The 12,358-nt window shown below is 44.5% G+C and overlaps 1 protein-coding gene across 2 annotated transcripts in view; it reads left to right on the top strand.

Annotated features, from left to right (window-relative positions):
* The window catches only part of LOC115125989 (poly [ADP-ribose] polymerase tankyrase-1-like), a 123,306-nt gene that overhangs the window by 54,493 nt on the left and 56,455 nt on the right, over positions 1–12,358 (top strand). For both annotated transcript variants that reach the window (XM_029655579.2, XM_065017559.1), the window contains exon 4: positions 11,503–11,539. In XM_029655579.2, coding sequence (XP_029511439.1) covers positions 11,503–11,539 — 37 coding nt within the window. The remainder of the gene's footprint in view (positions 1–11,502; positions 11,540–12,358) is intronic.

Below are 12,358 nucleotides of genomic sequence, written 5' to 3'. Positions count from 1 at the left end.
ACTCCTGCGTTTTCTTGGCTGTGTGCTTTGGGTTGTTTTCCTGTTGGAAGGTACATGCCGCAGTCTGAGGTCCTGCACGTTCTGGAGCAGGTTTTCATCAAGGATCTCTCTGCACTTTGCGCCATTCATCTTTCCCTCGATCTTGACTAGTCTCCGAGTCCCTGCCACTGAAAAACATCCTCCAAGCATGATGCTGCCACCACCATGCTTCACTGTAGGGATGGTGCCAGGTTTCATTTACATTACATTTACATTTAAGTCATTTAGCAGACGCTCTTATCCAGAGCGACTTACAAATTGGTGCTTTCACCTTATGACATCCAGTGGAACAGCCACTTTACAATAGTGCATCTAGGTCTTTTAAGGGGGGAGGGGAGAAGGATTACTTTATCCTATCCTAGGTATTCCTTAAAGAGGTGGGGTTTCAGGTGTCTCCGGAAGGTGGTGATTGACTCCGCTGTCCTGGCGTCGTGAGGGGAGTTTGTTCCACCATTGGGGGCCAGAGCAGCGAACAGTTTTGACTGGGCTGAGCGGGAACTGTACTTCCTCAGTGGTAGGGAGGCGAGCAGGCCAGAGGTGGATGAACGCAGTGCCCTTGTTTGGGTGTAGGGCCTGATCAGAGCCTGGAGGTAGTGAGGTGCCGTTCCCCTCACAGCTCCGTAGGCAAGCACCATGGTCTTGTAGCGGATGCGAGCTTCAACTGGAAGCCAGTGGAGAGAGCGGAGGAGCGGGGTGACGTGAGAGAACTTGGGAAGGTTGAACACCAGACGGGCTGCGGCGTTCTGGATGAGTTGTAGGGGTTTAATGGCACAGGCAGGGAGCCCAGCCAACAGCGAGTTGCAGTAATCCAGACGGGAGATGACAAGTGCCTGGATTAGGACCTGCGCCGCTTCCTGTGTGAGGCAGGGTCGTACTCTGCGGATGTTGTAGAGCATGAACCTACAGGAACGGGCCACCGCCTTGATGTTATTTGAGAACGACAGGGTGTTGTCCAGGATCACGCCAAGGTTCTTAGCGCTCTGGGACGAGGACACAATGGAGTTGTCAACCGTGATGGCGAGATCATGGAACGGGCAGTCCTTCCCCGGGAGGAAGAGCAGCTCCGTCTTGCCGAGGTTCAGCTTGAGGTGATGATCCGTCATCCACACTGATATGTCTGCCAGACATGCAGAGATGCGATTCGCCACCTGGTCGTCAGAAGGGGGAAAGGATAAGATTAATTGTGTGTCGTCTGCATAGCAATGATAGGAGAGACCATGTGAGGTTATGACAGAGCCAAGTGACTTGGTGTATAGCGAGAATAGGAGAGGGCCTAGAACAGAGCCCTGGGGGACACCAGTGGTGAGAGCACGTGGTGAGGAGACGTTTCCTCCAGATGTGACCTTTGGCTTTCAGGCCAAACAATCTGGGTTTCATCAGACCAGAGATTATTTTTTCTAATGGTCTGAGAGTCTTTAGATGCCTTTCGGGCAAGCTCTAAGCGGGCTCTCATGTGCCCATTTACTTAGGAGTGGCCTCCGCCTGGCCACTCTATCATAAAGGCTATACAGACAATGCCTTCGACCTCATGGCTTGTTTTTTGCAGTGTCAACTGTGGGACCTTTCCAAATCATGTCCAATCAATTGAATTTAACACAGGTGGACTCCAAGTTGTAGAAGCTTCTCAAGGATGATCAATGGAAACAGGTTGCGCCTAAGCTCAGTTTTGAGCCTCATAGCAAAGGGTCTGAATACTTATGTAAATAAGGTTTTTCATTTACTAATTATTTTGTGCAAACATTTCTAAAAAACGTTTTACTTTGTCATTATGGGGTATTGTGTGTAGATTGATGAGGGGAAAAAATAATTGTATCCTAGTATAAGGCTGTAATGTAATACAATGTGGAAAAAGGGAAGGGGTCTGAATACTTTCCGAATGCACTTTAGGCTACCAAGCGTGTCTGATGCTTTAAGCACACTTTGATTAAATTATTAAGACACACAAATGACTCATGAGTAGAGTTGCACATTTTGGGAATATTCAGAGGTGGAACTTTCAGTGGGAATTAACGGGAATATATGCAAATAAATATTAATACCATTTAAATGTAAAAAAAAAATTGCATTAGATATATTTACCATATATGGAGACAAACATAAACCTTATACCTTATCATAAGTAGACATAATTGCAAATGATTAAATCCATACAATAGAGTATATTTTTTAAATTTAGTTACGAATTTAACTTTAATTAAATGAGTTGGCTCCTCACATGGGATGATTTCACTGATCAACAAAAGGGAATATTGAATGATCCATTATCTCCCATAAACATTTTCAACATCTATAAAATGATAACCAAAGCTTTAGTTTCTAGACTGTCTTCCTCTCAGGCTTCCATATATTTTCCCTGGACCTCAATGTCCACCTCTTGAACATCAGACTCCGAGGCCTCATCTTCACTGTCACTTTCCAACCCTGTTCAGGATGGCTCGTTGTCAGGCTCAAAAAGCCTAAAATTTACCTGGATGGCCACCAATTTTTCAACCGTTGTATTGGTCACCCTGTTGCATGGTTTGGTGTGTGTTCCCAAACAAGGACCAGTTGCGCTGGTGGGATTTGGAGGATGGAGGCAACAGGGGAAAGAGCCTCAAATCCATGAAGTCCCTACCACCAGGTGGCTGATGAGATATGTTGACACGACTGCCGTATTGCATCTCCATCCCAAAGCCCTTGCTTGGAAGTGTACTTTGCCAGACTGCCAAGAACCTTGCCCTCATCAAGGCCAAGGTGGCGGGACACTGTAGTGATGACTCCATTGGCCTTGTTGATCTTTGCGAATGATTAAATCCATACAATAGAGTATATATTTTTTTCAATTTAGTTACAAATTTAACTTTAATTAAATTAGTTGACTCTTCATATGGGATGATTTCACTAAACAACAAAAGAGAATAGGATGCTCTCGCCAGCATACTTGGGGTCCAACATGTACGTTGCGGCTTCAGGCAGAAGTCTTCACGCCTTTTGATGTATTTCAGAACTGCAGTTTCCTCTGCTTGGAGCAACAGTGAAGTGGGCAAGGCAATACAGATTTCTTCTCTTACATCTGCAAGAGTCTGAACATCAGGCAGGATGGCATTGTCTCCCTCAATCCATGCAATGGCTACTGCTATAGGTTTCAGGCTGTTTACCACTCTCTCCCAAAATGCATCATCCAGGAGGATCCTCTTGATGGGGCTGGCCATATCGGCAGACTGTGATATGGCCATTTCTTGGAGAGACTCCTTCCCCTCCAGGAGACTGTCAAACATGATGACGACACCACCCCAACGGGTGTTGCTGGGCAGCTTCAATGTGGTTCTCTTATTCTTCTCACTTTGCTTGGTGAGGTAGATTGCTGCTATAACTTGATGACCTTTCACATACCTAACCGTTTCCTTGGCTCTCTTGTATTTATCCATTGTTTTCAGTGTCATGCCGTCCTTGAGGAGCAGATTCAATGAATGAGCATCACAGCCAATGGGTGTGATGTGAGGGTAGACCAAGCAGCCTTCATGTTTGCAGCATTGTCTGTCACCAGTGCAAATACCTTCTGTGGTCCAAGGTCATTGATGACTGCCTTCAGCTCATCTGCAAAGTAGAGACCGGTGTGTCTGTTGTCTCTTGTGTCTGTGCTCTTTTAGAATACTGGTTGGGGTGTGGAGATTAGTTAATTATTCCTTGCCCACAAACATTTGACCAAACATCAGAGATGATTGCAATACTGTCAGCTTTCTCTGATTTGCTTGACCTTCACTTGAATTCTGTTGAACTAAGCATCCAGCAAACGAGTAGATAAAGCATGTCTGGTTGGAGGGGTGTATGCTGGGCGAAGAGCATTCAGAAATCCCTTCCAATACACATTGCCTGTGAGCGTCAGAGGTTAACCAGTTGCATACACATCTCGAGCGAGACATTAATCAGCATTTCTCTGACTATGTTCCTCCATTGAGTCAAAGAAACTTCTGATTCCAGGAGCACCATGAGCTGTTGCCATCGAAAAGGTGTCTGATTCATAACTTTCACCTCGAATAGAAGTAGAGGGACTTTTGACAGAGGTTGCTTGTTGTGAGCTCCGAGGGAACTTTATGCACTTGGCCAGATGATTCTGCATCTTTATTGCATTCTTCACATATGATTTGGCATAGTATTTGCAAATGTACACAGGTTTTTCATTTACATTAGCTGCAGTGAAATGTCTCCACACATCAGATAGTGCCCGTGGCATTTTCCTGTAAAGACTAGAAAGGGTTAAAAATAATAATAATTACATTTACAAATAAATTAACTCAGCACTTCAGGGCCCTGTCTTTCAAAGATAATTCGTAAAAATCTAAATAACTTCACAGATATTCATTGTAAAGGGTTTAAACACTGTTTCCCATGCTTGTTCAATGAACCGTAAACAATTAATGAACATGCACCTGTGGAACGGTCGTTAAGACACTAACAGCTTACAGACGGTAGGCAATTAAGGTCACAGTTATGGAAACTTAGGACACTAAAGAGGCCTTTCTACTGACTCTGAAAAACACCAAAATAAAGATGCCCAGGATCCCTGCTCATCTGTGTGAATGTGCCTTAGGCATGCTGCAAGGAGGCATGAGGACTGCAGATGTGGCCAGGGCAATAAATTGCAATGTCCGTACTGTGAGACCCCTAAGATGGCGCTACAGGGAGACAGGACGGACAGCGGATCGTCCTCGCAGTGGCAGACCATGTCTAACACCTGCACAGGATCGGTATATCCGAACATCACACCTGCAGGACAGGTACAGGATGGCAACAACAACTGCTCGATTTACACCAGGAACTCCCTGATGAGCAGCACAGCCAATGGGTGTAATGTGAGGGTAGGCCTCCTCCACTTTAGACCAAGCAGCCTTCATGTTCGCAGCATTATCTGTCACCAGTGCAAATACCTTCTGTGGTCCAAGGTCATTGATGACTGCCTTCCGACTGTCCGCAATAGGCTGAGAGAGGCTGGACTGTGGGCTTGTAGGCCTGTTGTAAGGCGGGTCCTCACCAGACATCACCGGCAACAACGTCGCCTATGGACACAAGCCCACCGTCACTGGACCAGACATGACTGGCAAAAAGTGCTCTTCACTGACGAGTCAGGGTTTTGTCACACCAAGGGTGATGGTTAGATTCATGTTTATCGTCGAAGGAATAAGTGTTACACTGAGGACTGTACTCTGGAGCGGGATCGAGGTGGAGGGTCTGTCATGGTCTGGGGCGGTGTGTCACAGCTTTATCGGACTGAGCTTGTTGTCATTGCAGGCAATCTCACCACTGTGCATTACAGGGAAGACATCCTCCTCCCTCATGTGGTACCCTTCCAGCAGGCTCTTCCTGACATGACCCTCCAGCATGACAATGCCACCAGCCATACTGCTCGTTCTGTGAGTGATTTCCTGCAAGACAGGAATGTCAGTGTTCTGCCATGGCCAGCGAAGAGCCCAGATCTCAATCCCATTGAGCACATCTGGGACCTGTTGGATCAGAGGGTGAGGACTAGGGCCATTACCCCCAGAAATGTCAGGGAACTTTCAGGTTTCTTGGTGGAAGAGTGGTGCATCATCTCACAGCAAGAACTGGCAAATCTGGTGCAGTCCATGAGGAGGAGATGCACAGCAGTACTTAATGCAGCTGTTGGCCTCACCAGATACTGACTGTTACTTTTGATTTTGACCCCCCCCCCCTCCCCTTTGTTCAGGGGCACAATGTTCCATTTCTGTTAGTCACATGTCTGTGGAACTTGTTCAGTTCGTCTCAATTGTTGAATCTTATGTTCATACACATTTTTACACATGTTAAGTTTGCTGAAAAGAAACGCAGTTGACAGTGAGAGGATGTTTCTTTTTTTGAGTTTAGTTAAGCAGTTAGATTAAACAACTCCTTTGTAAGAAATGTTTTAAAATTTGACATGTATTGAAACAGGTGAATTAACACTCCTCAGTTAGCAGTCTCAAGCAAGCTAAAACCCACATGGAAGCAAAAACTAACTAGCAGAAATTGTTAAGTTAGAAATGATTTAAACACACTTTGCTGTAGGCCACTATTTACTAGGGGGCACTATTTTATGTTCGGAAAAATAACGTTCCCAAAGTAAATGGCCTATTTCTCAGGACCAGATGCTAGAATATGCATATAATTGACAGATTAGGATAGAAAACACTCTAAAGTTCCCAAAACTGTCAAAATATTGTCTGTGAGTACAACAGAACTGATATTGCAGGCGAAACACTGAGAAAAATCAAACCAGGAAGTGGCTTCTATTTTGAAAACTCCATGTTCCATAGCCTCCCGATGCTCCATTTAAAGGGATATCAACCAGATTCCTTTTCCCATCGCTTCCTCGAGGTGTCAACAGTCTTCAGACATAGTTTCAGGCTTTTATTTTGAAAAAATGAACCAGAATGATAACATCGCGTCAAGTGGTCACAAGAGTTTTGCTCACACAACAGAATTTGGACAGCTATTGTTTTTCCCTCCTACTGTGAAAGACATTTGCGGTTGATATATTATCGATTATATATTTTAAAAACAACCTGGGGATTGATTATAAAAAACGTTTGGCATGTTTCTGTGGACATTACGGATATTATTTGGAATTTGTCTGCGTTGTTGTGACCGCTCTTTCCTGTGGATTTCTGAACATAATGCGCCAAACAAACTGAGGTATTTTGGATATAAAAATAATCTTTATGGAACAAAAGGAACATTTGTTGTGTAACTGGGAGTCTCGTGAGTAAAAACATCCGAAGATCATCAAAGGTAAACGATTAATTTGATTGCTTTTCTGATTTTCGTGACCAAGCTACTTGATGCTAAGTGTACTTAATGTTTTGTCATGCGCTTGGATTGCATAATTTCAAAATCTGAGACGACAGGTGGATTAACAAAAGGCTAAGCTGTGTTTTGCAATATTGCACTTGTGATTTCATGAATATGAATATTTTTAGTAATATTATTTGACTAAGGCGCTATGCTATTCAGCGGTTGCTGATGACAATTATCCCGCTTAAGGGATGGGCAGCGTGAAGAAGTTAACAAAGAAATCATGTATGTCATATCAAATATATTCAACCCACCCAGTATTGTAATCAAACCTTACCAGAAAGTATGTAGTCCTTAGCTCAGACAGTGTAGTAGTGTGGGCTCAATAGCATCTCATAAGTGTGCAAGATCTTGAGTCAGCTGTGCATGTGATGGAGGAATGCACTGTGCGTGCAGGGTGTTGCAATTCAATTGAATTTTAGATAGTTTAACCAAAATATGCCACAAGACCAAGAAATGCCTTGTGTGTATCCCACAAAAAAAGGTTCACTGTTATTGCTTGCTGTTTGGGGTTTTAGGCTGGGTTTCTGTACAGCACTTTGAGATATCAGCTGATGTACGAAGGGCTATATAAATAAATTTGATTTGATTTGATTTATAAGCTAACTTTTTTGATGAATTTAAGCAAATTTCCTGGGCTTAACTTACCATGGAAAATTACTGGGAAGTTTCCAACCCTTTGCAACCCTACTCATGAGGGAACCAGAGTTCAAGATAGCATAACCAGAAGGGGAAAAAACTGCCCCCCCTCCTCCACAGGCTACACCATGGGTCAGCAACCTTTTCCTGTTGGAGTGCCAATTTATCTTTGACCATTTCTACTGATCTGCGTGCCAGTTATGATTTTTGTGGAACAGTCATTTAATTTATAATAAAGTCTTTGAATCTCAAAATCTTTGTGGTAATTCAAAATTCTAAAAGTAACTTCTATTACCAACTATGTAAAAATTGCTAACATAAAGCCAACAAATAAAAACGTTGCAACTTGCAGGTAGAAAACATCCAGATTTAAAAAATGAATATCCTATTAATCACATTGGTTATGCATGGCATGTCTGCAAGGAACTTGAAATATTGTGTCAACTTGGTCTGGCCTGAAGCTCACCCTAGGAAACTTGCCCCACTGTATAAAACATTCTGGGCCCTCAGAGTTTCCCGTGCCAGTGAGCTCCAGATAGACAGAGCTGTAGGCTATTTGTGCAAGGGATAAGAAGTAATCAACCGGCTCAGAACATACACATTTTTCTCCCTTTCACACCGAGTGATTGAAAGAGAGATGGATTTTTTTGTTTGTTGTTTGTTGTCTTTCTCAATAGATGTAAAAACAGACTTTTGTTTACTTGCTGTTTGAGGTGAAGAAAAAATGACTCATATGTTCCACAGTGGTGGTGAGTTAAGACTATCAGAAATACTATCAGATCCCCAAATGGGCACATTTATCATTTATAGGCCTACATTTGCGCGCAGGCCAGGCAGCCTAGGCCTACTGCTATGCATAATCTGGTGCGGGTCCTTACTCAACATTTACCGGAGCGCTACAAATAAAATACATTGAATGAATTGACAACTCATAAATGGAATGAGATAAACCAAAACGTGTTCCTCATAAGCGTAACCTAGGTTGTGTGGTCCTTAACCTCTTACCTCTACCTGGGACGCTTGCGTCCCAACTAGAGCTCTGGAAATGCAAATAGTATTAGTTAAAACTCAAAAGTTCATTAAAATACACATGCAGGGTATCAAATTAAAGCTACACTCGTTGTGAATCCAGGCAACAAGTCAGATTTTTAAAATGCTTTTCGGCGACAGCATGAGAAGCTATTATCTGATAGCATGCACCAATACACTACAACAGAAAAGCACAGCAGGGGACGTAAACAAAATAATTAGCATTTCGGCGTTACACAAACCGCACAATAAAATAGAAAACAGTCATTACCTTTCACCATCTTCTTTGTTGGCACTCCTAGATGTCCCATAAACACTATTGGGTCTTTATTTCGATTAAATCGGGCCATATAAAGCCAAGATATCGTTATATGTAGACTGTGTGATAAACGAAAAAAACAGCGATTTCACAACGTAACGTCATTTTTTAAAATTCAAAAAGTAGACGATAAACTTTCACAAAACACTTCGAAATACGTTTGTAATGCTACTTTAGGTATTAGTAAACGTTAATAAGCGATAAAATTCATCCGTAGGCGATGTACATATCATTAGCTGTCGTCTTGGAAAACATTTCAGGAGAGAGCTCTTCCGGAATGATCTGGGCTGAGACCGGAGGTACGTCGTGCCCCTCTTTCGGTTCAACCAAGAATCAAAGAGGATTAAATTCACAAGATACTCGACTACATGGGGATGCTGTGGGAGTTGAATGCTCGGTCTTATCTAATTCGGCTCACTGTTAACAATTGCTGGAAGTGGCGCAAGGATATTTATTTCCATTTTCTGTGATCAGGTTTTCCCTGCGCTTTCCGATGTAACGCACGTTATGTAATAGCCACAGTCGTGATTTAACCAGTTTTAAAAACGTCCGAGGGTTTCCTATACACACATTCTAACCATATGAACGTACTATATTCCTGGCATGAGTAGCAGGGCGCTGAAATGTTGCGCGATTTTTAACAAAATGTTCAAAAAAGTAGAGGGTAGGAGCAACTAGTTAAACAACGTTTCCACTCCGGACAATGAGAACGGTAAAAGACTGTAATAATAATGTTTTGAATGCATTAACAGAAATGACCTTAACCAAACATTGTAGATTTGAAATGATGGGAATTAACAGTAAATGTACTACTGGTGATACTGGTGTGCTCTCCCACGGCCTACAATCGATTAGTCCACTGAGACATGCGTGAATCAGACCGGTGTCTCGTGGCATAAAAAAAAATATATATATAATTGCTGCTCGACTTAAAAAAAATAAATTGGTCGACCAACAGCCTATCGACCAGTCAGTCGACTGGGGTCAGCCATAGACGCCGTGCTAATTTCTGCCTCGCCATCTGCTGTTTTTATATCCTCTCCTCCCTGTCGATAATGTCATATCTGTTAGAATGATCCAATCTGAGTCAGAGTACAGGCAGTCAGGCACAACACAGCAGAGACAGAGGAAACCAACCACTGCTCTGGCAAAGATGGATGGGAGCACCGCATGCATGCCTCAGATGAGATTTACTTCTGTTTGATATTGACTGAGGCAACCGTACCCCGAATATACATACACACAGCCTACTCCCCCACAGAAACACAATGTAATTCATGGCATCCATTAACTGCCCTCTGGGGTCCGGCCATTCCAGTCAGTCTATCACTATGTCCCCGTCAGCTGCCAATCAAATATTAGGGAGGGTTACTGAGTGCAGGGGCATCAACACTAAGAACACAGGGTGAGGAAAGATGGTGTGTGTGCTCTCCTCTGCCTTGCTTTATCTCAGGAGAGGAGGGGGTGTTGTTTGTTTGATCTTGCTGCCCATATGTCTCTGAGTTAATAAATGTATTATGTCCATAGAGACCTAAAAGCCTGCCTAGACATGTCCCCTCTCTTTGTATGGGAGTCCATCCCAGCCATAGTCTTCTAACCCCAGCCAGCCCCCAGAGCCCCCCCCCCCCCCCTCCCGGATGTATTCTGTGTGTTCTGATCTTAACACCAGGCAGCCTCCCTCCCTGTCTCCACATCCCCGGCTGTTGGGATGGAAACAAAGGACTCCTCCAATTAAGCCACTGTGTCTGACTCTGCGTGTATTCTTTTTGTGTTCCAGAATGCTTTCTCTCTCTCCCTCCATCTCTGTGGCACCCCTCAGGCATGTCCTGTCAAATCCACGCATGTTGTCGCAGGACCCTTAACCAATCCTCTTTCATCATGTTATTCATTCTTCCTCCTCGTTCCCCATCTCCCCCTCAGTCTCCTCAGGTCCTGGCAGAGAAAGCGCACACACGGGGGATGGGGGGGGGGAGCAAATCAAGGGGGGTCGGGAGGAGGGAGAGGGGGATGAAATTTGTTGCGACTGTAGTGGCGGGGGCGGGGGCAGGGCTGTGGGTTGGAGGGATGAGAGGGAGAAGGGAGGATGAGGGTGGGACCACTTCCGTTCATGATATCTATTTCCCTTCTGTTATCACTGCAACCCCTCCTCCTGTGCTAACAGAAAAACAGGAGGAGAGAGAGAGATGGGCGGCGTTGGTTGGATGTATGTGTGTGTGTGAGTGAGAGAAAGAAAGAAAGCCGTTTAATTTGAAGATTGAAACAAGCCGTCTCCTAGAGGATGATAATGCTGTGTGCACAGGCTGCCCAACGTCACGTCAACATCAGCCAAAGGGGTGTGCACTGAGCTACGCCACTCAAGCCAAGAGAGAGATGTGTGAGGGAGGGGAGGGGGAGAGAGAAAACCGAGAGAGAGCCGTAAGGAGAGAGAAATAGGCAGGCATTGAGGAAGGTTCTCTGTCTAATGTGTGGGTGCTCTGCTGCACTGTGTGCGTGTGTGTGTTTCTCCCACACAGTGTCTGTGTGTGTTTCTCTCTTTTCTCTCTGTGCCGTAGCTGCCTCTCTCTCGACTGTGACACTGGCTCTGTGCTGCTGCTGTGCGTCTCTCTCCCTGCCCATCTTTGACACTATGATTTTCTGCAACCATTTAGGTGAATACAAGAAAGACGAACTCCTGGAGGCGGCTAGGTGAGTACAAGCTCCCCTCTCATCATCTTTCCATCTCTCTCCTCCTTTTAATCTCGATCTCCCCTCTTCCCCTCCGGCATTAGCAAACAGGTGTTGTGAAAGGGCTGAGCGTGTGGTTTGGGAGTGCTGGTGCACAGGGAGGGTTGTTATTGTGAAGGGATACCCACGTGGACTGTGTGTGGCCCTTTCTCGTTTGGGCAGAAGTCCGTCCTCGCTCTCCTCCGTCCTTTCACTTCCGTGCGCCGGAAACCGATGTGGTCGAGGAACGTGTCAATTAGTTAGTAGGCAAACGGAAGATCTTCCTCCTTTTGGCGAGGAAGCACGAATGTTTCCTACCACGGAAGAGTTTTGATATCTGCCACACCACCTTATGAATCAGCTGTCGTATTGTCAGAGGAGAAAAGCTTGCACACATTTAAAGACCAGAAAGCTACGTATCCGTTTAGCTATAAACTGTCTTGCACAACTAACTCAACTCATTTATTTTTAGAACTTTACACATATATTTTGCGATCCACCCCTGTAAACGTCATTGGCCTGATGACGCGTGAGTGGAAAAGGAGCTTCTCATTTCACTCAAGAGCATTTTCGTCCATGTTCCCACTCCTCGATTACCTTTGAGCTTTTTCAGAAGGAGGCGAGAGAGGACAGAGAACGCAGGAGTTGAGCAAATCCAATTGAGGAAGGCCCCTGTCTGTGTGGAGTGTTAATTGTTACTTCTGCTTGGTGTGGGTGGCAGGACAGCGACGTGTCATTCAATCAACACAGAACACACTATGTTAAGACACACTGACCGGAGTCCGGACTGTGTTCCTTGGT

Source organism: Oncorhynchus nerka, linkage group LG4 (genome assembly GCF_034236695.1).
Source record: "Oncorhynchus nerka isolate Pitt River linkage group LG4, Oner_Uvic_2.0, whole genome shotgun sequence".
NCBI lineage: Eukaryota > Metazoa > Chordata > Actinopteri > Salmoniformes > Salmonidae > Oncorhynchus > Oncorhynchus nerka.
Note: the sequence above shows the minus strand (reverse complement) of the source record. Positions and strands in the feature narration are given on the sequence as shown.